This window comes from Schistocerca cancellata, chromosome 1 (assembly GCF_023864275.1).
Source record: "Schistocerca cancellata isolate TAMUIC-IGC-003103 chromosome 1, iqSchCanc2.1, whole genome shotgun sequence".
In the NCBI taxonomy this organism is placed as follows: Eukaryota; Metazoa; Arthropoda; class Insecta; order Orthoptera; family Acrididae; genus Schistocerca; species Schistocerca cancellata.
In genome coordinates, this window is record NC_064626.1 from 419931583 (window position 1) to 419958679 (window position 27097).

The following is a 27097-nucleotide window of genomic DNA, read 5'->3' on the forward strand; positions in this document are numbered from 1 at the left end:
TGGTTCTGGGCGACTTCCCTAAACTCTCCTCGTTTCCTATACTTCATCAGTCCTTTTTATTCACTCCTCTTCCTTCCCCTTCAACTCTTCTACCAGAAGATGAAGCCACTGCCTCCAAAACCTTACACATTTCTGTGCCTTTATATGGGTGCTCTCCTGTTGCTGCTTTGTGAATAGATATTACATCTATCCAATTATGTTATAGAAGTAATTTGTTGACAGAGTGATGCACATGTTTTTAGAGTTTTCTATCCCTTGTCCCTCCATCCACCTTTAAGTTATTGGTATAGGAAAGGAATCACGATTGTTGTAGTTGTATATTTTGGCAAAAAATGGCATCAAAGAAAGGAATGCGAAGAGAGTTGATAAACTACTGTAGGAGAAAAATAAATAACTATTTAACGTGGAGATGATTTTGTAGCTTCACTTTTTACATAAACTTAGGACATTATGTAGTTCACCAACCCTGAGAGTCAAAATTTGAACAATTAAGACACGTGCCTGACCCCCCCCGCGCCCCCTCCGTCCCTCTCTCCGGGTCGCTCGCTCGCTCGCTCGCGCGCGCGCGCGCACACACACACACACACACACACACACACACACACACACACACACACACACACACACACACACACACACACACACACAGAAAGAGAGAGAGAGAGAGAGAGAGATATTCTCTTTGCGTGCTCCCATTCCTGTTTTTCTCTCCTTATGATGTTTTGTCTTAACAAAATTCTCTCCTGACCAAGATATTGTGTACTAATGTTTTCTTCTTATTTTGAATTAAATTTAAAACATGAAACTGGCATTGCATGTAAGTATATGATATAGGTATAGGAATAGAAATAGAAATAGAAGTGTATTCATATAAAAATGTGCTGTTGGAAAATTAGTATGGGGGAGAAAGTCTTGTATTTGAAGAAGCTGTTACCTTATTTTGAGTAGGGTTATGAACTTGTAGAATTAGAATTCTATGCTAACAGTTTGCTTAAAATTTTCTTAGTTACTTTACTTTCCAGAGTAGTCTTGAATGTAAAACTGTAACTTCAACGCAAAATATTTGATCATGTGAACATTCGCAACTGAGGAACACATTTATAGAATAAAAATCTGCTTCAGTTAGCAGTAATTTTCTTAATTTATACCACAACTGGTTTCAAAGCTGAAAGCTTCATCTTCATGTGCCACCAAATAATCATGGTAACAAAAACGTGTGACGCTCGGACCAGTCAGTCGTGGGGGATCACACCCATGTCAAACAAATGCATGGGAGCGAAAGACAAGGAACTACAGTGCCAGCCAGTCCAATTTATAAATATAACTTCAGTAATTGGGTGTTGAATTTTCGTAACAAATTTGGCAAATTCTTACTTTCTGAAAGTGCAGTGATGATGATAGGAACAATTAAAGTAATCCTAATTTTCAGAAGTAAATGTTGTGTATTCTGGGAGGAAACAGGGGCAGGTCTCTCAAGCTTAGAGAGAGGATCACGGCTGTTCTGAAGAAAGTGAATTTGTTTAATATGTATATTTATAGGTCTTACAGTGTCCAGTGCCTATTGTACTTTACTATGTTGTAAACTTTTCATAAATAAAATGTACAGTTGACATTCTCTCATTGCACAGGAAAATTGCAATTTCAGTTTTTTTTCTTTTGTCTCAAAATCTGAAAAATATAATTCCAGGTTCAGTGCTGAAGAAGCTAGAGATCTTATACAGAGATATTTGACAGAGCATCCAGATCCAAATAACGAAAATATTGTAGGATACAATAACAAGAAATGTTGGCCCCGTGATGCAAGAATGAGACTTATGAAGCATGATGTCAATCTGTGAGTATGACATAGTAAAAATATTTAACTGTTATTGATGTCTTCTGTTTATTTATTATGCCATTTTGTTTGTGTTTAAGTGGCCGAGCTGTTTTCTGGGACATCAAGAATCGTCTTCCACGTTCTACGACGACAATTCAGTGGGAGAACAGCTTTGTTAGTGTTTATTCCAAGGATAATCCAAATTTACTTTTTAACATGAGTGGGTTTGAATGCAGAATTTTACCAAAGGTATGTTTTGTGGTTGTGATTTTAAATAATTAACATTTTGTTGTATACATAGTTACGATAATGTTAGATTTCAAAAGCTTTGAGACTATAGAACAGCCTGTTCTAACGCTGACCCATAGGTTTGTGGTGCCCCTCAGATTGTCCTCAGGCAGGCACAACTAGCATAGATTCATAAGTTAATCACCAGATGGTCCTGTTTCATGTGTTTTATGCAAGTGCTAAACACTCCTCTGTGCCCTCAACCAGTGCATTACAATTAAATACACTAGAGCGGGCTACCTGAGTGCCTGTCTGCACAACAGCTATTTGTCCACCTCTGTCTGTAGACAACCAGCTGTCTGTGAGTGGGCAATTGAACTGGAACAGCCTACCGTATTTACTTGAATCTAAGCCGCACTCGAATCTAAGCCGCACCTGAAAAATGAGACTCGAAATTCAAGGGGAGAGAAAAGTTTTAGGCCGCACCTCCAAATCGAAACAAAGTTGGTCCATTGTAATATGAGACACAATTTAGGTCGAATGAAAGACGATACAGCTACAGTAGTTTGGTTCGAGTCGTAAGCTTAGCAGTTAAGCTTTACCAGGTAGCCATTGTTATGCGTCAGGACCTCCGTCCGTATTTATACGGGTACCCTTCCTATTTAACGTGCTATGTCTGGTTTGAATCGATTGCTTATTTTGCTTTGATCTGATAAGTGCCGTTTTTTTGTTATAGGTGTTTACGTCACTCTAAGCTGAAAATGCATTACTGTACTGTGTCATGCATTGTTTGTCGCATTCTGATAGTATGGCAACAGGACTGCTGCTTTCTTTGATAATGATCAACAAGAACCAAATAATAGACTGCGTATGATAGAACATGTTCTGAACGAGAGTTAGGTGCAAATTTTTCTCCGTTTGAAAATCTTTGCGGCCGCTTCTTTAGTACATCAAATTCTTCACAGAAATTAGTCATCTTACATTTAAAATCTAGTCAGTTGCCGTGCTTCATTTCTGACTATATAACTATTAGGCATAAGAATAATATGACACATGACACGATACGTATATTCTTCCGCGTTTGCTGTTGCCTCACTCTAGTTTCGTAGTTTATTAGGCAGACAGGATTTAAATGAGATAGCAGCAAACACGAAAGAATACATGGCAAAATGTTTATATTCGTATTATTCTTATGGTGAAGAGAATACTGCATGTGATTCACATTTCATCAGGTTCATATTAGCAACCATCTCGTCTCACAGGTAGGAAAAAACTCGGAACGTAGACTTAGCCATATTGACAACCATCCCTAACAGTCTTGCCAGTCGGATTTTCGTAGTACATTGAAATTCCGCCACATTCGAAGGTGAACAATACGGAATTTGTATTTACTTCATTGGATAATGTATGAAAATGCAGTGCTCGAAACTCAGGGCGGAGGAAAAAAAAAGGTTTTGGCGCCAGTATTTATCTTTGTGCCCACAAAGCATGCTTGTGTAGCACTACATATATTCGACGGCAGAAGTTAGTTGTGGCGGGACCTACCAACATTTTTCAGAACTTCCGCTTGCTTTGCACTCGATTCTAAGCCGCAGGCGGTTTTTTGGATTACAGAAACCGGAAAAAAAGTGCGGCTTAGATTCGAGTAAATACGGTATACTAGAGAGATTGAAATTCTGGGCTGTAGACTTCATATATGTTTAGATTTCTATTTCCATGTCATTTTATTCTTGTTATTCAATCTGTATATTGACCAAGAAGTAAAGGAAACAAAAGAAAAATTTGGAGTAGGTATTAAAATCCAAGGAGAAGAAATAAAAACTTTGAGGTTCGCCGATGACATTGTAATTCTGTCAGAGACAGCAAAGGACTTGGAAGAGCAGTTGAATGGAATGGACAGTGTCTTGAAAGGAGGATATAAGATGAACATCAACGAAAGCAAAACGAAGATAATGGAATGTAGTCGAATTAAGTCAGGTGATGCTGAGGGAATTAGATTAGGAAATGAGACACTTAAAGTAGTAAAGGAGTTTTGCTATTTGGGGAGCAAAATAACTGATGATGGTCGAAGTAGAGAGGATATAAAATGTAGACTGGCAATGGCAAGGAAAGCGTTTCTGAAGAAGAGAAATTTGTTAACATCGAGTATAGACTTAAGTGTCAGGAAGTCATTTCTGAAAGTATTTGTATGGAGTGTAGCCATGTATGGAAGTGAAACATGGGCAATAAATAGTTTGGACAAGAAGAGAATAGAAGCTTTCGAAATGTGGTGCTACAGAAGTATGTTGAAGATTAGGTGGGTAGATCATGTAACTAATGAGGAGGTATTGAATAGAATTGGGGAGAAGAGGAGTTTGTGGCACAACTTGACTAGAAGAAGGGATCAGTTGGTAGGACATGTCCTGAGGCATCAAGGGATCACAAATTTAGCATTGGAGGGTAAAAATCATAGAGGGAGACCAAGAGATGAATACACTAAGCAGATTCAGAAGGATGTAGGTTGCAGTAGGTACTGGGAGATGAAGGAGCTTGCACAGGATAGATTAGCATGGAGAGCTGCATCAAACCAGTCTCAGGACTGAAGACCACAACAACAACATTTCATTTTAGCAATATCTGAGATAAAATTTTGTTTTATAATGCAAATAGCGGTCATTTTAGAGAAATAAATATTTTGTGGTGCTATAGTGTACTGATAAATGTAGTCATTTCTAATGATGTCAGGATGAGAATTGATAATATTTATTTATTATAGTGCCGAACAACCCACGAAGAATTTACACATCGGGATGGTGTGTGGAACCTGCAGAATGAAGTAACGAAGGAAAGAACAGCTCAGTGCTTTTTAAGAGTTGATGAAGAATCGTTGCAACGTTTCCATAACAGAGTCAGGCAGATATTAATGGCTAGTGGATCAACAACATTTACCAAGGTAGGTTGAGTATGTACAAAAATGAATGCATTTTCATGGATGTGTATCAGAAAACATTAGCAACGAGAAAAATGTAATGTTCCAGTTGTGTTGAAAAAGCTTACTAGTGCTCTATTTATCAGTATAATAACATTATTATTTTGTTTACTTGGTCATTTTTCCAAAATGTTTAAAACTTGGGAAGGGATTTCCACTTACATAAAAGGTAAAAATTCTTCAGAAAATAGCTATTCTCAAATTCCTTGCAGAGAGACAGCTATTTTTAAGGATAGCAGTGTATCTAGTTAATTCAGCATTTGGTTTTTAAGCTGTAGCACAACTGTGTTTACAGACAAAAATTAATGGGTTTCAGATCTGCCTATTATCCTGTCGGTTGTTTACTTAGGCAGACCAGGAATCTGATGATTTTTATCTCGTAGTGAATGACAGATCATTGTGGTTCTGGAAATGAAATGTCCTTTATAGAGGCCATAGTGAATACGATTCTTAAGGCAAGTGAGATGATACATGATCTGCCATATCTTGTCAGTTTTTCCTAAAGAAGAACCTTGAAAAATGTTTGTATCCTATTACACTTACTGGAATGAAGAGTAATAATTTAAACAATTAATAGTAAAATAGGGAGAATAGAATTGCAGGTTCAGTTTTTGTAAATATGTTAAGCATACCATTCTTCAGGGTTGGTGAGTAATTCATAAATGAAACATAGTATCCACATCCACAGCAGCAGCTAATTGTTTTATTCCACTGCTAGTACAGGCAGCAGTTGTATGTCATAAAATTATATAATGTTATAGTTACACATCAAATTCTGAAATAGCATTTGCTGTAGTGCAACGATAATGTTGCATTGTTGTAAGATGATAAAATTGTGTTGCTAAGGTTTCGGAGATTATGAAAAACCCAAACCACATTATCAGTCAACTCATACAAATCCTTAAGTGTAACAATTTGTGGGGACATGAGGTAGAATAATCACATAGGCTCTGTTGACGGTAAAGTGGATGGCAGACTTCAGTTTCTGGGTAGAATGATGGGAAAATGAAAAGCCTTCAGAGGAGAGTGATTAAAAAACTCGTGAGCAATCAATTTTCGAGTATTGCTAAAGTGTGTGGGGCCCTTACCAGATAGGGCTGATAAGGCGGGACTGGCAGGGTGAATGGTCACAGCTTCATTTGATCTATGAGAGGGTATAATGGAAAAGCCTGAACTGACACTCTCTTGATGATAGATATCAGCTGTCCCAAAAAAAGCCTGCTTAAAAAGTTTCAAGAACCACTGTAAGTGAGGAATGTGCAGCTGCCTTTCCATATAGCTCCCATAGGGATCACAACTGCCCGCCCCCCACTTGATGAAACCTGGACCTTGCTATTGGTGGAGAGGATTGTCTACCTCAGCGATGCAGATAGCTGTACTGTAGGTGCAATGACAACAGAGGGGTATCTGTTAAGAGGCAAGACAAATGTGGGGTTCCTGAAGAGGACAGCAGCCTTTACAGTAGTTGCTGGGGCAACAGTTGGGATGATTGACTGAACTGTCGTAACATCAACCAAAACAGCATTGCTTTGCTGGTACTAAGAATGGTTGAAAGCAAGGGTAAATTACAGCCATAATTTTTCCTGAGATTATGCAGCTTTTCTGTGTGGTTAAATGATGATGGTGTCCTCTTGGGTAAAATATTCTGGAGGTAAAATAATCCCCCATATGGGCCTCCGGGTGGGAACTACTCAAGAGGACGCCATTATCAGGAGAAACAAAACTGGCGTTCTACGGATCGGAGCTTGGAATGTGAGAACCCTTAATCGGATAGGTAGGTAAGAAAATTTAAAAACGGAAAAGGATAGTTTAAAATTAGATATTGTGGGAATTAGTTAAGTTCGGTGGCAGGAGGAACAGGATCTGTGGTCAGATGAATACAGGTTTATAAATACAAAATCAAATAAGGGTAATGCAGGCGTAGCTTTAATAATGAAAAAAAAAAGTGCATAAGCTACTGTGGACAGCATAGTGAAAACATTATTGTAGCCAAGACAGGCATGAAACCCACACCCACTACAGTAGTAAAAGTTTATATGCCAACAAGCTCCGCAGATGGTGAAGAGATTAAAGAAATGCATTATGAGATAAAAGAAATGATTCATGTAGTTAAGGGAGATGAAAATTTAATACTCATGGGGGACTGGAATTTGATGTTAGGAAAAGGAATAGAAGGGAAAGTAGGAGCTGAATATGGACTGGTGGTAAGGAATGAAAGAGGAAACTGCCTGTTAGAATTTTGCACAGAACATAACGTAATCAACGCTAACATTTGGTTTAAGAATCAGGAAAAATTGTACATGTGGAAGAGACCTGGAGACACTGGAAGGTTTGAGATTGATTATGTAATGGCAAGACAGAGATTTAGGAACCAGGTTTTAAATTGCAAGACATATCCTGGGGCAGATGTGGACTCTGACCACAATTTACTGATTATGAACTGTAGATTGAAACTGTGGAAAGGTAGGAATTTATGGAGATGGGACCTGGATAAACTGAAAGAAATAAAAGTTGTAGAGTGTTTCAGAGGGAGCATTAGGGAACGATTGACAAGGACAGGGGAAAGTAATACAGTAGAAGAATGAGTAGCTTTGAGAGATGAAATAGTGAACGCAGCAGAGAAAACAAGTGGGTAAAAAGATGAGGGCTAGTAGAAATCCTTGGGTAACAGAAGAGATATTGAATTTAATGGATGAAAGTAGAAAATATAAAAATGCAGTAAATTAAGCAGGCGAAAAGGAATAAAAGCTTCTCAAAAATGAGATCGACAGCAAGTGCAAAATGGCTAAGTGGGAATGGCTAAAGGACAAATATAAGGATGTAGAAACATTTATCACTAGGGGTAAGAGAGATGCTGCCTACAGAAAAATAAGAGAACCACCTGTGTGAATACCAAAGAGCTCAGATGGTGAACTCAGTCTCAAGCAAAAAAGGGAAAATCAAAAGGTGGAATGAGTATGTAAAGGGTCTATACAAGGGCGATGCACTTAAAAACAATATTATGGAAATTGAAGAGGACGTAGATGAACATGAGATGGGAGATATGATATGGTGTGAAGAATTGGACAGACCACTGAAAGAAAGACCTAAGTAGAAACAAGGCCTTGGGATTAGACAATATTCTGTTAGAACTACTGATAGCCTTGGAAGAGCCAGCCACGACCAAACTCTTCCATCTGGTGGGCAAGATCTATGAGACAGGCAAAATACTCTCGGACTTCAAGAATAATATAAGAATTCCAATTCCAAAGAAAGCAAGTGTTGGCAGGTTTGAAAATTACTAAACTATCATTTTAATAAGTCACGGTTGCAAAATACTAACACGAATTCTTTACAGATTAATGGAAAAACTGGTATAAGCTGGCCATGGGGAAGATCAATTTGGATTCCGTAAAAATGTTGGAACATGCGGGGCAATACTGTCCCCATGACTTATCTTAGAAGCTAGATTAAAAAAAGGCAAACCTACGTTTATAGCATTTGTAGACTTGGAGAAAGCTTTTGACAGTGCTGACTGGAGTACTGTCTTTCAAATTCTGAAGGTGGCGGGGATAAAATACAGGGAGTGAGAGGCTATAGCCAATTTGTAGAGAGACCAGATGGCAGTTACGAGAGTCGAGGAGCACGAATGGGAAGCAATGATTGAGAAGGGAGTGAGACTGCGTTGTAGCCTATCCCTGGTGTTACTTAATCTGTACATTGAACAAGCACTAAAGAAAACCAAAGAAGAAATAAAAACCTTGAGGTTTGCCAGTGACATTGTAATTTTATTAGAGGCAGCAAAGGACTTTTAAGAACAGTTGAACGGAATGGACAGTGTTTTGAAAGGTGGATATAAGATGAACATCAATAAAAGCAAAATGAGGATAATGGAATGTAGTTAGATTAAATCAGGTGTTGCTGAGGGAATTTGATTAGCATGGAGAGCTGCATCAAACCAGTCTTTGGACTGAAGACAACAACAACTACAACAGAGATCACAAAAAATGAAACTAATTAATTATCTTAAGTGAACATAGTGCTCAATTTTTGAGTTAGCAAATTTTAAAACCAGTCACCTTAAGTTTAAATGTACCGTTCCTGTGGTGTGTGGTGTGTGTGTGTGTGTGTGTGTGTGTGTGTGTGTGTGTAAAAATTGGTGTAATTAATTATGCAGGGTTAATATGTCAACATAAATATTTAATTTTTGACAATATGATGTAATTGTATGGATAAAAAATTTACTCGCTAAGTCGCGGCAGGAGAAAATGTATCTTTAAGTTAAAGAAATTTGCAAGATTTCAGAGCCAGTGGCTCTTTCTTCTGATAGAAGGGTTGAAGTGGGAGGAGGAAGGCTGAGAGGAAAGGACTGGCAAGGTTTAGCAAGTGGGGGTGGGCGGATTGCTGGACAACTTCCTGTAACTCTCCCCATTTCCTGAACCTTGCCAGACCTTTACCTTCATTCCTCTTCCTTCCTGTTCAACCCATCTGCCAGAAGAAAGATTAGCTGACTCTGAAAGCTCTTTAATTTTGGTGTATGTTTTCTCCTGCCACCACTTGGTGAGTAGATTTTTTATCAATCCAATCCTATTATTATTATTATGTAGGGTGTTATGGATAATGACTAATTACATAAACTGTATTTGACACTGACTCATTTCATCTATTCTTTTATAATCTGTACACAGATTGTGAACAAATGGAACACAGCATTGATTGGACTTATGACATACTTCAGAGAAGCAGTAGTAAACACTCAGGAGCTGCTTGATCTTCTTGTGAAATGTGAAAATAAAATTCAGACCCGTATAAAAATTGGTCTCAACTCAAAAATGCCATCAAGGTTTCCCCCTGTTGTATTCTACACTCCAAAGGAGTTGGGTGGCCTTGGAATGCTGTCCATGGGGCATGTTCTGATACCACAGGTAAGCGTTATCATCTCCCAGCACTGATGTATTACAAGAATTTCACAACCTACAGGATTTTGCAAACTTTGCTAAAAATAGTGGACTGGATGGATGAGAAATTGCTGTTGCAGTTTTAAATGTGGATAGGCAACCATTTGATGAATGGAACATAGACGTGTAACAGTGCTACTTACATACTTTCTATTTTTTTGTATATTGTTAAATAATTTAGGTTACCTAAAATAAAGAAAGGCAACGCCTCACCTATAGTGAATCAATGCTCGGAGCATAGAAACACATAACAGAAAACAGCAGTCACAGTAGCTTTCAAGCACTAGCTCTTTTTCTAGTAATAGTACACACATTCGCACACTTAACCACAAATACACCCAAATGCAAGCCTTGCTTTGGCCATGGGAGTGTGTGTGCGTGTGTGCATGCGTGCGTGCAGATATTACTTTGTTACAAATAAAACAATAAAAGATTATTTATTTCACTCCTCAGTAGTGACATGTTTATAACAGTTAACAGATGTGGTGGTTGTCCTACTACATGGCAGTTAGTTCAGTGATAGTTTCAATAAAAATGCATGCAAGGGCTGTTCAAAAAGTATTGAACTTTTATTTATAAAATCAATCTTTATTCAGGTACAATTGTTTTGACCCTAGTCACCTTCAGAATAGTCCCCTATAGCTTCTGCAAACCTTTCCCAGTGCTGCTGCCATAGTGGGAAGCATTGGTGGTAAGCCTCTTTTGGTATGGTGCACAGCTGCTCCATCAAATTCTGCTCAATGTCTTTCCTGTTTCGCAATCTGGTCCCTTTCAGAATCTTTTACAGTTCAGGAAAAGCCAGAAGTCACTCATTGCTAGCTCACGAGACTAGTGTGGCGGACAAACCACATCTGTGTCGTGTTTGGCCAAAAAACCCAGAACTAATTGAGAACGATTAGTAGGCGCGTTACCTTAGTGAAGAGACCAACAACTTGCTGCCTCTAAGTCTGGGCATTCACATCTCACTGCTTCATAAAAGCAATACAGAATCTCTTGGTAGTATTCCTTATTGACATCAGTACCTTCTGAGGCATACTTGTGATGGTCCGCACCATGGAGTCAAAAACAAGACAGTCAGCATAATTTTCACATTTCTGCATATCTGCCTCAGTTTTTTTGGGTCTTGAGTATGGTGGATGCTTCCACTGCAATGACTGAAACTTTGTTTCTAGTTCATACCTACAAACCCTGGACTCATTACCAGTGATCACTGTGTTAAGAAAGTTGGTCACAGTGTCTATCATGTCCTGTTTGAACAAAGTTTCTTATTTTCAGCTGTTAGCTGAGATCCTCCTAAGGTTCAACTGTTTTGTTAAAATGGAGTGAGTGGATCCATTACTAATTTCAACCGTCAAGTGAGCACGCCTATGTATAAAGTGCACCAACCACAAATAGAATGGTTTTGCACGGTTCCGTTGTTGTTTCACAGTTGCAAGCCCATATTTATTCCTTCAGTATAATTGAGCAAACAGTGATAAATTGTTTTGTCGTACGTCCAAGTGAGCAGCAGTAACACAAAATACAAAACAAGCTAGGCAAGAAAATATTATTAATCGGTGCAAGAAAATGACCCAGATCATGAGCTAGCAGCACAATCCCACAATGAGGCAGTTGTCTCGGAAATAGTTAGTAATTGAATAAGTGGTTTGCTGGGATCTTAAGTAACTGCAGTATTTAATGCTTTGAATGGGCCATTACTGTCTCTGTAACACCTGTCCAAGGCAACAGAATGATATGATGGAAGTTTATTTCATTATTGTTTAATAGAACCGTGCTTAAGCTCAAATTATGTAAGTTTATGCTATTGTTGTCTAATGAAACTAATATTAAACTGTGATTTTGCTTGTACATGTTTACCTTGGTAACATAAAAGCTGCTAATCTTTACACCGTGTGCTTGCTCGTGTTAAGAAAAACAGCATTGTTAGCAAGTTTTCTGATCATAATTTGTCTATCCTGCATCACCAAAGTCCTTATATGATCAATAAAAACTCATTAGCAGATGTTGTGGACCTACCTAAAAGTGCTTCTATTTTCATTAATGAATCTCCATTTTTGAAGTGGTTGTACCACTCCTTTATCTGTGTGGTACCCATTGCTTCGTCTCCAAACACTTGTCAAATCTTGCGTAGTGTTCAACTTGAGAATCGTCAAGCTTAAAACAAAATTTGATGCACTATGTGTGCCTACAAAGGTAGAGCGCGTAAGGACACCAGCACCATTGTTGGTTTCAACAGTAAAAAATGATGGATACTTTTTGAACAGCCCTCATATACATACATTGCACAACACCTAAATGAATGGAAACTAACATTATCTACATAAAATACCTATATTAATATTTAATCAATTATCATCTTCACCCTTCAGTAGTAATATGTTCAGAACGGTTTGGCAGGCACAGTCGTTTTCATACTATTGGCATAGCTGGGCATAAGGCAGTTAATCCATTAATCGATAATCAACAAAGTTAACTCTGAGTAGCAGATTAATTTTTAAGGTAATTTTTTAAAAAATTAATGGACTGTTTAACTTGCATGAACTTTTTGTGTGTCTGTTAATCATTGCTTAGGTACCTAATATTTGTCAAAAGTGATGCCGCTCCACCTGCCTAAATCATGTTCTGACGTGTTCGGGTCATGTTGGTGTCTGGGTTATTGTTGTTTGTTTATTGACTTCCCGTTAAGTACTACATTTTTTTAGTAGATTGACTGTGGAAACTAATCATGGAATTGGGTTGTAGCTCTACAGCTGATGAAAATCAATGGTCACATTTAAGTGATTACATTAATTTTGTATCCAGATCAGGAGAACAAATACTTTTCCACTGTAAACTGTGCTTGCCTAAAAAATCATCAATTGGGCTCATACTTCAAGCCTTAACAAATTAAAACAGCTCATAGGGAGGCCACATGAATTTCAGTATGTATTGTTTAAAGAAGTAGTATCAGCAGTGGCTGGTCAAGGAAAGCCGAAAAGAGAAATGAAACTAGTCCATTCAGATATCGAAGTGTAGCTAGTAGCAGTAATCCAATTAAAATAATATGACAGAGAAGCACTGGAGAGAGTTTTGGCATTGCAGTGATTGGCAGTGGTGTCTCTCAAGCTGGAGCGGGTAATATGTTTGATTCACTTGCTCATTTCACTACACCCACAACAAAAGTTTACTCTCGTGAGTTAATGATTAACGTTAGCTTCTGATAAATCTACTGTGAAGTATCAGTTTAACATTTAACGACATTAACATTTTTAGTAATGGATTAATAAGTTAAGTTAACTTTTTGATTAATATTGCCCAGCTATAACTATCGAGCAGTTAACTTCAACAATTGATATACGATAAAAATATGTATCAGCACTACACGACTACTGATCAAAATAGCTTAGTCTATTTACAATGCTTGTATTAACTTTTGACAATTGTCAAACTGTTTAGCTATATCTTATCTTAGGTAATCTTATTTCACAAATTCCTCAAGAAATAATAACGAGTGAATCAAGAGAAACTGATGTAGTTCAGTTTTGAAGGGAGTCACTATTCTGTAAGTTTTTGATCTCAGTGGGAAGAAGGTGAAAACCTTTTGCATCTGCGTACTGGACAGCTCTCTGCACCAGGCACAGATTGTTTAATTGATAGTGTATGTCATTATTGTTGCAGTGTCATGCATGTGAACTGCTGAATTGTTTACAAAGAGAATAGGGTTCTCTATAAAAAGCACATTAGAAGAAAAGATGTATTGACAAGCAGTAGTAAGTATTCCCAGCTGCCTAAGTAGTTCGTGACAGGACTGTGGTGCCTTTTTTCTGGGTTTGGGGGGGGTGGGGATATAAAGTTTTTGAAGAAGAAGAGTGTTCCCCAGATACTAGCAAAATAAGCGACCATTTGTCTCCAATACGAGAAAGCATTCGTAATGTGAAAATAAATAAATAAATATATAAAAATAAAAAATGTTGTTGTAATTTGAATTTAAACTATTGGTTCTCTTTTTATTTATTTCTAGTCGGATTTGAGATGGTCTAAGCAGACTGATGTTGGAATTACACATTTCCGTTCTGGAATGAGCCATGATGAAGACCAACTTATCCCTAATTTATACAGATACATCCAGCCTTGGGAGTCTGAATTTATTGATTCACAGCGAGTGTGGGCTGAATATGCATTGAAAAGACAGGAAGCAAATGCCCAAAACAGAAGGCTTACTCTTGAGGATCTTGAAGACAGTTGGGATAGAGGAATTCCTCGCATAAATACTCTTTTCCAGAAAGATAGGCATACTCTTGCTTATGACAAAGGCTGGAGAATAAGAACTGAATTCAAGCAGTACCAGGTAAGATTGTTAACAGTAAAAAGTTACAAACTTCAAAATGACATAATTATAATGTGTCACACAATGCTGATTGCAATAAACATTTTTCTAGGTTTTGAAGCAAAACCCATTTTGGTGGACACATCAGCGGCATGATGGTAAATTGTGGAATCTAAATAACTACCGGACTGATATGATTCAAGCTTTGGGGGGAGTTGAAGGAATCTTGGAACATACACTTTTCAAGGGCACGTACTTCCCAACATGGGAAGGTCTTTTTTGGTAAGTAATACTGAACGGTGGATCTTGTTTTTGTTGAACACTGCAAATTTACTGGATAGATCAGTGGTTTATAGATTTTGTTGCCTTTGTCTCATTCAGGGAAAAGGCTTCAGGATTTGAAGAATCCATGAAATACAAAAAACTAACAAATGCCCAGAGATCTGGTCTCAACCAGATACCAAATCGACGATTCACACTCTGGTGGTCACCCACAATCAACAGGGCAAATGTTTATGTTGGTTTCCAGGTGAGTTTACGGTTCAGATGTATGTGGTAAATATTTATTGTTAAAGGTTTGGTATTCTATTTTATCTTGGAATTCTTTTTTAGGTCCAACTAGATTTAACTGGAATTTTCATGCATGGCAAAATTCCAACATTGAAGATTTCACTTATTCAAATCTTCCGTGCTCACTTGTGGCAGAAGGTCCACGAGTCCATTGTTATGGATCTTTGTCAGGTAATTGCTCATTCTTTTTAGTCTTGGTAGCTGTCACATTTTTCTGTACTATTGGAAATCATGTGGGAAACATCATCACCCTTTCAACTGCAAAGTCTGCGTGTTGTTACTGATCTGCAGTAACTTACCCAGGTCAGTGGTTTAGCGCTCCATACGTGTAACATCAGTATAAATGACCAATCTGTTAACAGTACCATCTTTTATTATATAGACTGAGAATGCCATCAAGGCATAAAGAACTAGGAAATATAATACAGTAATAAAAAAATCTAATTTCCTCACAAGCATTCTTCCGAGCTATCTACATACACTATGTAATCAAAAGTATCCGGACACCTGGCTGAAAATGACTTAAAAGTTCGTGGTGCCCTCCATCGGTAATGCTGGATTTCAATATAGTGTTGGCCCACCCTTAGCCTTGATGACAGCTTCCACTCTCGCAGGCATACGTTCATTCAGGTGCTGGAAGGTTTCTTGGGGAATGACAGCCCATTCTTCACGGACTGCTGCACGTAGGAGAGGTATCGATGTCGGTCGGTGAGGCCTGGTATGAAGCCTGCGTTCCAAAACATCCCAGAGGTGTTCTATAGGATTCAGGTCAGGACTCTGTGCAGGCCAGTCCATTACAGGGATGTTACTGTCGTGTAACCACTCTGCCACGGGCCGTGCATTATGAACATCGTGTTGAAAGAGCAATCGCCATCCCCAAATCGCTCTTCAACAGTGGGAAGCAAGAAGGTGCTTAAAACATCATTGTAGGCCTGTGTTGTGATAGTGCCACACAAAACAGGGGTGCAAGCCCCTTCCATGAAAAACATGACCACACCATAACACCACCGCCTCTGAATTTTACTGTTGGCACCACACATGCTGGCAGGTGACGTTCCCCGGGCATTTGCCACACCAACACTTTGCCATTGGATTTCCACATTGTGTACCATTATTCGTCACTCCACACAACGTTTTTCTACTATTCGATCGTCCAATGTTTACGCTCCTTACACCAAGCAAGGTGTCGTTTGGCATTTACCACCGTGATGTGTGGCCTATTGGCAGCCCCTTGACCATGAAATTCAAGTTTTCTCATCTCCCGTCTGTCAGAGTACTTGCAGTGGATCCTGATGCAGTTTGGAATTTCTGTGTTATGGTCTGGATAGATGTCTGCCTATTACACATTATGACCTCCTTTATCTGTAGGCAGTCTCTGTCAGTCAACAAACAAGATCTGTATGATTTTGAGCTGTATGTGTCCCTTCACGTTTCCACTTCACTATTACATCAGAAACAGTGGACCTAGGGATGTTCAGGAGTGTGGAAATCTCATGTGCAGACATATGACTCAAGTGTCACCCAATCAGCTGACCACGTTCGAAGTCCGTGAGTTCTGCTGAGTGCCCCTTTCTGCTCTCTCACGATGAGTGACTACTGAGGTGGCTGATATGGAGTACCTTGGCAGCAGGTGGTAGCACAATGCACCTAATATGAAAAACGTATGTGTTTGGGGGTTTCCGGATACTTTTGATCACATAGTGTACAAGTACTTTCCAATAGCATGGACTGCTTGAAGACTAGCATAATCTTATTTCTCAGAAGTTCTTCACGCTGTGTTATGCAGTACAGAAGCATTGTTTAGAATCTATCAGGCTATTTCATACTGAGGATGTTGATGTTTTTTACTAAGTGGTATCTCGGATTTTTCTACTTCACCATAGCTCATATCTCTCGTAAGTCAAGATATCCACACTAGTGTTCCAGTAGAATTTTTGGTGTCACTTGCTTTCAATTCAGGAAATACCTTCAACATTTGCTCGATAGATTTTGTGTGGTGATTGCCAAGGTCTAAAAAGAGCCCTTTTCGTAATTCATCCTTTCTTAAGGGGAATTGGAACGCCCTATCCCGACAATGCTAAATTTAGTGACTTAGCTTCCCTGTATTTCAGGAACCACTGTAGCCATTGTCATGAAACTTTTACAGGACATTGAACTGTGTTTTCTGAGTCTACTGAACTACAATAATTTCATTTGAGCCACTGCATTTGGAAATACAATTTTTAACTACACAGTTAAAATATTGTGTACTTTTTTGTACATTATCCTAAATAATTTTAATTATACATAACATTATGTTGTTCTTTTAGTTCAGTAGACTCGGGATATGAATGTTATTACTCCCTGAAAATTTGAACACTCTACTCAAAGTGGTTTCTGAGATTTAGGGAAAAATGCAACAGAACATGTAAATTTTCAGGAATGGGTTAGTTTCAAAAGACTGTAACTCACTTAATACATGCTTTTTTTTTTATTTTCAGTCACTCAGAAGCTCCATGCACCATACTGTATATCATCCTCTTGATATTTTCCCAAGTTTTTTCTTCTTTCTGGACTCCTAAGTGGCCAACTGTGGTGCAAACTCTGCTTTATCAATGCGAATCTTGTCCATCTATTCAAGTTCTGTGATGCAGTTTGCTCCAGGATTAGTTCCTGTATGCTGTAGCACTTTCACTCTACCAGTGTTGTCATCATTAAAAGCAATGGTATTTTAAGTCTGACCATGCAGACACCTCTTGAGTAATTCATGATTTGCCAAATTTCTGTAAATAGCTTTTGTGATATCTGTGACTGCTGCTGGGATGGAATGTTTATGGCTGTATGAACTGTTTTGAGTATTGGGCTTTGTGGTAATTGCACCACGAGTCAGGTCCAGGAGTGCAAAGGTGGTATACTGGTTCTTCATCAGTTGACAGTCTGTGGAAGAAGGTAGCCCATACTGTCTGCTTCATTTTCCTCAAATCCTCCGTATTATTTCTAATGGCCATCCCATTATACTGCTGTAGTTCATCAATCATTTTGTCTGTCAGCCTGCCTTTTATGGTTTTACCATCAGAAAGTTTCTTGCCTCTCAAACTTTGTTTCAACTTCCTCAACTTGGTGCCCATCCTCTTCTGGACATGACGAATATAAACAAGCAATTTAACCTTTATAACACAGCAGTCCACAACCTTCCATATAAAAAAAATTAACGATTTTATTAGATCTTGAAATAATGCACATAAAAATTTTAACACTTTCAATCGGTGTCTATTATATTTTAAAAAATAAAATAAAGTACTTCCCTTGTGGGTTTATAAGTGATATATATAACATTTTATTCAGAAAATTGTAAATTTTGTAATGAGATAAAAATTGGAAAATGTCGAAAAAAAAATTTTTTTCCCGTTCTAACTCCCCTTAACTTGTTCTATTAATACTATGCATTCTGTGAAAGTTGGTGAGATTGGATAAGTTCCAGTTGTCTATCGAATATCGGCCATTACCTTTTGATTAATACATTTGAAGGCATTTATAAATCATTGCACATGTGATCTGTCATTATAAATTTAATACCATTAAAAATTATAACTAAACCTTGGACATTAGTTGTGCATCCAGAAGATACTCAAATTAACTGTGAAGAATTGGGCTTGAAATGTTAACATTGTGATGCTCTTGGGCATTTGATTCAGTCTTGTGCTAATAATCCGTATTTTTCTTTGTAACATTTGTTATCACTCCTGTCAAATTTCCTATATTCACAAAATTAATTCGCACCCATTTTTGGATTAACGTAGTTATAATTTTCCCCATGATTTACATTTTATGGAATGATGCTTGTGGCAAAAAAGTGATCTAATTGACATAAAATGACACTGGCATGGGGTTGGCTTTAAAGTACTGTTTGCATACTTGAGACAGTTAAGTTTTGGACACCTTGGCGCTCTGCTCAGTAGATCTGAATCAGGCAGTTGGTAAAAGGGGAGTAATTTATACCTTTCCTCCTGCCAGTGCCAATTTCGACTTGGTGTGGTGGCTGATGAGAATAATTAGGTTTGTTCGAGTAACTGTATCATCACTGATCACAACCATTTACAAACTGTGTCTACTGGTGTGTGCAGCTTCATGATCATCATAACATGTTTGCATTTCTTGAACGCATGTTTCGAGTTTGACCACTTGTAGCACTAGTTGAAACCTCTGCTCTCATTGTGTTGCTCAAATGTTTGTGATTTAAATAATGAAACACGGCACCAGTTACTTATTTTTCCATGTTTAACACAACATGTTTCGAGAATTTATTCTTATTGTCAACTGCAAATATTTATGTAAGTATTTTTTGTGATATTTCTAAACAAACTGTTAAGGGTGATGGTTTGTGTGTATGGTTTTCTGCATAATAGAGGAGGCACAGTGCACCATATAACAGTGACGCATGATTACAGCGCAAGAGAGGCAAAACGACCAACACACACAGACATAACACAAAATAGTTCTGTAAATATATGCACTTGACAGTAAAAATAAAGTCTCCCAATGTGTCGTGATAAGCCCGAAAAAATTTGTAACTGTTGCAGCGTTGCATCATTTAAATGATAAATAACATAGTTGTAGGCTCTCCAGAAACGTTTATTATGAGAAATGAAATTGAGTCAAACGTTTCTACTTCCCGTGCAGTTACCAGTTCTAGTTCCATCAGTGGCTAAACATAGTACAAAATTCAGATAAGTTTCATTAGATAATTAACAAGTCCTCGACAAGTATTTTGATGCCTATTATGTACATATATCATACATAAACTACGGAAATGCGAGAGGGAATTGTATATGTAATTTCTATTGTTTAAAAAGTTATTTCCCACATTTTACCTTTTCCTCACAGTTTACGCCATTTTTTAAAAGTATACACTGGAATCCCACTTCCACACTTTTCAGTATAATAAATGAAATAAAGTGGTAATTATAATGTTTTATTTGTTGATATTTTGTTTTTGAATAATTGTAGTTTGTCAGGTGTATTTACTATTCATGCTGATGTGCAGGCAAATCATTTGATAATGGTGCTGTGCAATCATGTTAGCCTTGAGCTATCTATGTGAACATTCACATATATTAATATTACATACTTACCTTTTGGATTTCAAATTTTAAATCCTCGCCAATCCATGCTTAGCTCTTATTGCCAACAGCACTGTGCAAAAGGCTACCTAAAATTAATACGTTTCCAGTGGGCATGATACTAATTGTGAAGTAGATTGTATTTTCCTGCAATCAAAATATGTTACATAATATACATTAACAAGTTCTTCTCGGATTCTTTCCTGTCAAAAGAGCCACTTGGAGAGCTGTTTGGTTTTTGTTAACTTGATAAATATTCTCAGCTTTTCCATATTTGTGTACATCATGTGTTCTGTTTCAAAGTAAGCTAATATTTTTGTATGCAATAATTCCTTTAACTTTTGATAATTTGTGCTGTGGTGTAACAAGTTTTATAGTCAGTACAAAGTTGAGTTGAACAACATCACTTAAGAACTTAAGCTTATTTAATATTAATTTTAATAAGTTCAGCTATATGCATGAATGTCAGGAAGTACATGTGAGTGATCAGACAATTTCTTACTGTCTCATAAGTATCTTTCATCTTGTAATAGCTTGTACTTTGTGAAATTTGTTTTAGTAGCACAGTTTTAACTTACTTGCATAATAAAAAATTTGTTATATGCAGGTATTTGATCAAGAGCTCGATGCATTAGAAATTGAGACTGTTCAGAAGGAGACTATTCATCCTCGTAAGTCTTACAAGATGAATTCATCTTGCGCTGATATTCTGCTCTTTGCTGCATACAAATGGAATGTTTCAAGGCCATCGCTTCTTGCTGATTCAAAGTAAGAATGATTTGTTTTTAATTTAACATGTACATATTTCTAAATCACTGAGAGTCTTGCATGTACATTATATTTTTAATTTTTAGAGATACGATGGACAATACAACAACTCAGAAGTACTGGATTGATGTTCAGCTGCGGTGGGGTGATTACGACTCGCATGATATTGAAAGATATGCCCGTGCAAAGTTCTTGGATTACACAACTGACAACATGTCAATATATCCCTCACCTACAGGGTTATTGATTGCAATTGACTTGGCATACAATCTCCACAGGTATATTATTATTTTCTTTTATTGTACGATTAAAGTGAAACAGGCTGTTATTTTAGACGGTAAAGAAAGATTATATTTATGTACACATATTTATAAGAAAAAGATCATATAAAAGACTAAAAATTTGTAATTTTCTTCAGTGCCTATGGAAACTGGTATCCAGGATGCAAGCCTCTGATACAGCAGGCTATGGCCAAAATTATGAAAGCAAACCCTGCCCTTTATGTACTACGGGAGCGTATCAGAAAAGCACTTCAGTTGTATTCATCAGAACCCACAGAGCCATACTTGTCATCGCAGAATTATGGAGAGCTCTTCTCAAACCAGATCATTTGGTGAGTGATGTTACTACTGTTGTACTAGTACAACAATAAATGCAATACTTAACATCGTTATGCACTGATATTAACTTTGTGATCAGCACACCTGATTTCATATGAGCGGGCACGCCGCAGCATTTACTACAGAATGATTTTGCCTTCACATAATTTCTATTTTTAGGCAAACCAGGGGATAAAATTGAAGTAAAACATTATTAATTATTTATTATTGTAAATAAACAAGGAAGTAACTGTGAAAATAGGCAAAAAGCAGCCACATTAAAGTGGTCTACATAAATCAAAATTTAAAAAATTTTCAGTCAGAACAAATCTCCATCTGCTGGTCACTAGCGTCACAGGAGAAATGTAATGTTCTGATGAGAATGCCTTTTCCAGACATTGTGTACACAGTTTTTGCATGATGTCAGTTGCAACAAATGCAAAGCCATTAAAGCGAGCAATAAAGTTACTTACAAATTTTTTGTAAAACTCATTAAGAGGTGCCAATTTATCTGTAGATTTTCATTCAATTCTTGTTTCGATATTCTCAAACGTAATTGCTGTAAGAAGTAGTAGTTTGTTTGGTTTGTGGGGTGCTCAACTGCGCAGTCATCAGTGCAAGAAGGAGAAGGGGGAATTGTTTATAATTGAAAAGTGACCATAAGGTAATCCTACCAGTACCATTAAATGCCCACTGCTCACTTCAACTTTGCATACTTTGCTTTCTTTATGCCAATTAAAACCAGTGCCCCAAAAAGGGGCATAAATGTCTTCTACTGTAGGGCCTTTACAATCTTTAGCTCTAATACAGTTGTTATCGCTGTGTTGTTCCCAAATCCACCTGTTTATAAGCTGTGGTGTCTTGTCATGTTTTCAGTGACAAATAGTTAAAATGCATATAAATATGTATGTGCATTTTTAGCAGTCCCTTTCGGACCACAAAAAATTCCTGTAATGCTTTTACCACTTTTTTCTTGCAGTTAGTGACTGTGTAATCCATAAATTTCCATTGTCTTTTCCAGTATAAAATGTGTAGCTATCTGCTGTAACATTTTGTGCAGCAATTTCCTTACTGTCATCTACCACCTGTGACTGTTCAGATTCACTATTGTGGTTGACAGGTTCAATAATACCCTGTTCCAAATTTCCACTGTGATCTGTAGGATCACTTCAGGATGCCCCACAGTATCACTTTCCCTGGAAATAAATATACCCATAACATAACCAGTTAAAACTAAATTTGGGTAAATATGTGCAACAAATTGTAAACATATAAAGTTGAGGAAATACTTAAATGACTAGGAACTTGATGGCTTCCGCAGAGGCAAATTTGGAGTTAACAATGATGTTGCAACTAAACAGTGCCCAGATCTGTTGGACTGGGACTGCAGTGTTGCTGATGAGAAGTGACAGTTGCAGTACACTCGTACATGTGCTTTTCGTTTCAAGAAAGTATGTCTCTTGCTTGCCTATGCAGAATTTGTCGCTTACCACCGTCAGCTATGACAGCCTGCAACAAGTGGAATAAAAGTTCACCAAATAACGAACTATGATCACTTGTAGTGCTCACGTTGGCTACGACATTCACAGCTTTGCACTCGTAACACTGCTGAACATTTATTGACTGTCGGAGAATGTGTGACGTAGGTGCACAGAAAAAGTCTAAACTCTTATTGATTGGTGACTCCATAGCGTGTTGTGTGCACCACGACCAAATAGTGGATAGAATTGGAAGGAAAATCAGCATTGGCCGTATTTTGTTGTTTTATTGCCAGCAAAATCGATTTTCGGTCACTTAGTGACCATTCTCAGTGCTGTAATATACAATTAAAATTGGTAGGCACTGGTATCAAGCCATAACCACAAGCTTAGAGCGATCACATAAACTTATATTACAGCACTGAGGATGGTCACTAAGTGACCAAAAATAGATTTTGCTGACAATAAAACAACAAACTATGGCCAATGCTGATTTTCCTTCCAAGTCTAAATTCGGTCGCTATCAAAACTGGCGGATAACAAATAACAAAATATTGAACTAAATTTTTCATATTACCAATTTTTTATTTTATTTATTTATTTATTTTCAATTCAGAACATTCCTTGTATATGTAATGTCCTTTGCAGCTAAGCTGCATCAAGTCAGATATAAAATTTTGACATTCAACAAACATCACATTTAAGAAAACTGACTGCCAGGATTATGATTGTGTTCCCTTCAAATAGGTATAGGGTGAGAAATTTCTGAAATGTAACAAACTGGTTTGTCAGTTTGAATACCCTAAAAAATCAGGAGCATGGAAACTGCTACACACCCACTACCAGACCCCAGAGCAATCAACAGAGCGAACAGTGACATGGCCACTTCTCCTGCATCATACCACCACCACCACTGAATGTTTCTCCATTTTTGCAGCTGTGTTTATGTGATACAATTGTTCATTGTTCTGCCATAATGAGTATTTGCATTACCTTTGACCCATACATAACCTGTTAAGTTTCAGTGGTTAATGTCCAGGGAAATGGAAAAACTATGATCATTTAGGTTGTCTTCAACCCAGTGACATTGTATTTGACTGCTGTGAAATCACATTTAATACAGATCGGCTATTATGATTGTTTTACATATCATCTATTACAATGCATGTAGTAGAGCTAAACAGTCTTCTGAGTGTAGAGCAATAACATATTTTTACACTGCCACGCACTTTCTCTTCTTTTTCCTTCATGACTACAGCACATTGTGTGATTGTCTGATGCAATATGGTGAATAATATTAGTACATTGACTGAAGCAATTAGTTAAGTTTGTCAGTTTGTATCTTTTCTCAATAGTGCCACGCTTTTCTATTTAGTGGTGCACTGTGCTGCTAGAGATGTCAGTGGGAGTTTTTGTAGCACATTAGATACTCATTTACTCTTTTCATAGACTTCTAAGTAGTGAATGTATGTTAAATGTGCTTGGCACATGAAGTATGTATAAATTAAATAATGTAGAAGTTAATTGTGTTCAGTTGCAATCATCTGTTGGCGTTTTAATCGGCAGTACATATACAGGGTGTATCATAATTAATGGCGTAAACACACACAGTTGAAAGTACACGATACTGTAAGCAAAAAAGTCTGAGTAAACATAGGGGTGAAAATGCATACCTTAAGAGCTACGTGCTATTTTTGATCTTAGATACTGTGAAGCAAATATCTTCTACTGCAAGCTCTTTGCTATCCACATTTTGGGAAGTATTAGTATGGACCAAAACAAGAAAAAAAGTCCCGAAACATTTGCTCTAAAAAGCATACCTTAAGTTATGAGCAGTTGTTCATTAGAAGAGTTGTGTTTCCAAGTATTGAAGATGAGCATGTGCTCATAGCTCTTAAGGCGTGCATTTTAGAGCACATGTTTACTGGACATTTTTTTCTTGTTTTGGTCCATATTACTACTTCCCAAAATGTGGAAAGCAAAGAGCTTGCAGTAGAAGAGATTTGTTACACAGTATAGAAGATAAAAAATTGCTCATAGCTCTTAAGGTATGCATTTTCAACCCTATGTTTACTTAGACCCTTTGCTTCTAGTATCATGTACTTTCAACTGCATGCATTTACGCCATCAATGTATATGTAGCACAACGTATTGCTTAAGGAGACAACAGATCATCAAAATGGGATGCAAATAACATTTGATCTAAAATTCATTTTTACAGGTTTGTTGATGACACTAACGTGTATCGTGTAACCATTCACAAGACATTTGAAGGCAATTTAACAACAAAGCCAATCAATGGGGCAATTTTCATATTTAATCCCCGCACAGGCCAGTTGTTCCTGAAAATAATTCATACATCAGTTTGGGCAGGGCAGAAACGATTGGGCCAGTTGGCAAAATGGAAGACTGCTGAAGAAGTTGCTGCTCTTATTCGATCATTACCTGTTGAAGAGCAGCCAAAGCAAATTATTGTTACTAGGAAGGGAATGTTGGATCCCCTTGAGGTAAAAAGAGGATAAAAGCTTTCTAGGAATTATTGTTCAGCTTGTCTAGTTGAATGTGTTGACTCAGACTTTAACTTCTTTGTAGGTACACTTATTGGATTTTCCAAACATAGTAATCAAAGGTTCTGAGCTGCAGCTACCATTTCAAGCATGCCTTAAAGTGGAGAAATTTGGTGATTTAATCTTGAAGGCAACAGAACCTCAGATGGTTTTATTTAATTTGTATGATGACTGGTTAAAAACTATTTCATCGTACACTGTAAGTACACAGTGTAATTTTTGGATATGAAAATAACATGATTTATGATCATTCTCAGTTTTGTACTAAATTGTGATGATACTGATATGCTATTTCAACTTCAGGCGTTTTCACGGTTGATTTTGATCCTTCGAGCTCTTCATGTCAACACTGAAAGAACGAAGGTCATTTTGAAACCAGACAAAACTACTATTACAGAACCTCATCATATTTGGCCAACCCTCACTGACGAAGAATGGATAAAGGTTGAAGTACAGCTGAAGGATCTAATCTTGGCAGATTATGGCAAGAAAAACAAGTAAGCTCTGAAGTGTTAATTTTCCTAATACTTGTATCTTCAAAAATTATCTGACACCTTTAATAATTTTCAAATTTTTTTATATCAGTAATCTCAGATCTTTACCTGCCAGACTTTCTAAATATTCTCCATTTTCCTGTGTAGCGTGAATGTTGCGTCTCTCACCCAGTCTGAAATTAGAGACATAATTTTGGGCATGGAAATCAGTGCACCTTCAGCTCAGCGACAACAGATAGCAGAGATTGAAAAACAAACTAAAGAGCAGTCTCAGCTGACGGCGACGACGACACGCACTGTAAATAAACATGGAGATGAGATCATCACGTCAACCACCTCAAACTATGAAACCCAGACCTTCAGGTATCTGAGAAATTTTTAAAATATTATGGAAAGGATAGATCGCTGCTAAACTGTAAAGATGACACATTGATTTGCAGACAGGCACAATGAAAAGTAGGTTACACATTCAGCTTTTGGCCCAAGGCTTCAACCAAAGGGAAACAAATAAATTCATACAGCAAGCACGTCAGGCACGTATGACCGCTATCTCTGGCCGGACTGCAACTGTATAATGTAGACAGAAGGAGAAATGTGGGGAGAGCCGTGTAAGGGGGAGGGATAGCAGGGTATGGGTGTGGAGAGAAGTTGGTGCAGTCTGGCAGTGTGTGTTGGGTCTTAGATGGTGGCAAGAGAAGGTTGCTGAGTGTAGCATTGGGAAGTTATGGGCAAGTGAGGGGGAAAGGGAGTGGAAAAGAAGAGGAACAGAGATGGGGAAAAGACTAGTGGGTGCATTGGCAAAGAGTGACACACAATGAGGATGAAGGGACATGAATTGGGAGGAAATAATAGGACAAAAGGGGTGGAAATCATTGGTGGAGAATGTGGAGGTAGTAGGTTACCACAGGTTGAGGCCAGGATGATTTCATGAGCAGAGAATGTTGTGTGACGATGACTCCCAACTGTGCAGTTCAGAAAAGCTGGTGGTGGAGGGGAGGAGCCAGATGGCTCGTGTTGTGAAGCAGCCATTAAAATAGAGTATGCTATGTTCAGCTGCATGATGTGCCACAGTGTGGTCCACTTTGTTCTTGGCCAAATTTGGTGGTGGCCATTCATCGTAGTGGACCATAACATGAATATAAAAAGCTGTGCAATGATTGCAACAGAACTGGTATACGACACAGCTGCTTTCACAGCTGCCCCATCCTCTGATGGGGTAATATACGCATGTGACACAACTGGAATGGGAAGTACTGGGTGGGAGGAT

The 27097-nt window shown here is 37.7% G+C and overlaps 1 protein-coding gene across 1 annotated transcript in view; it reads left to right on the top strand.

The window, feature by feature from the left end:
- The window catches only part of LOC126175960 (pre-mRNA-processing-splicing factor 8), a 102814-nt gene that overhangs the window by 59603 nt on the left and 16114 nt on the right, over positions 1–27097 (top strand). The window contains exons 21-35 of the mRNA XM_049923050.1: positions 1688–1834; positions 1915–2065; positions 4800–4976; positions 9680–9916; positions 13950–14276; positions 14368–14537; positions 14637–14784; positions 14868–14996; positions 20532–20692; positions 20779–20970; positions 21111–21305; positions 24991–25276; positions 25362–25535; positions 25640–25833; positions 25978–26193. Coding sequence (XP_049779007.1) covers positions 1688–1834; positions 1915–2065; positions 4800–4976; positions 9680–9916; positions 13950–14276; positions 14368–14537; positions 14637–14784; positions 14868–14996; positions 20532–20692; positions 20779–20970; positions 21111–21305; positions 24991–25276; positions 25362–25535; positions 25640–25833; positions 25978–26193 — 2904 coding nt within the window. The remainder of the gene's footprint in view (positions 1–1687; positions 1835–1914; positions 2066–4799; positions 4977–9679; positions 9917–13949; positions 14277–14367; positions 14538–14636; positions 14785–14867; positions 14997–20531; positions 20693–20778; positions 20971–21110; positions 21306–24990; positions 25277–25361; positions 25536–25639; positions 25834–25977; positions 26194–27097) is intronic.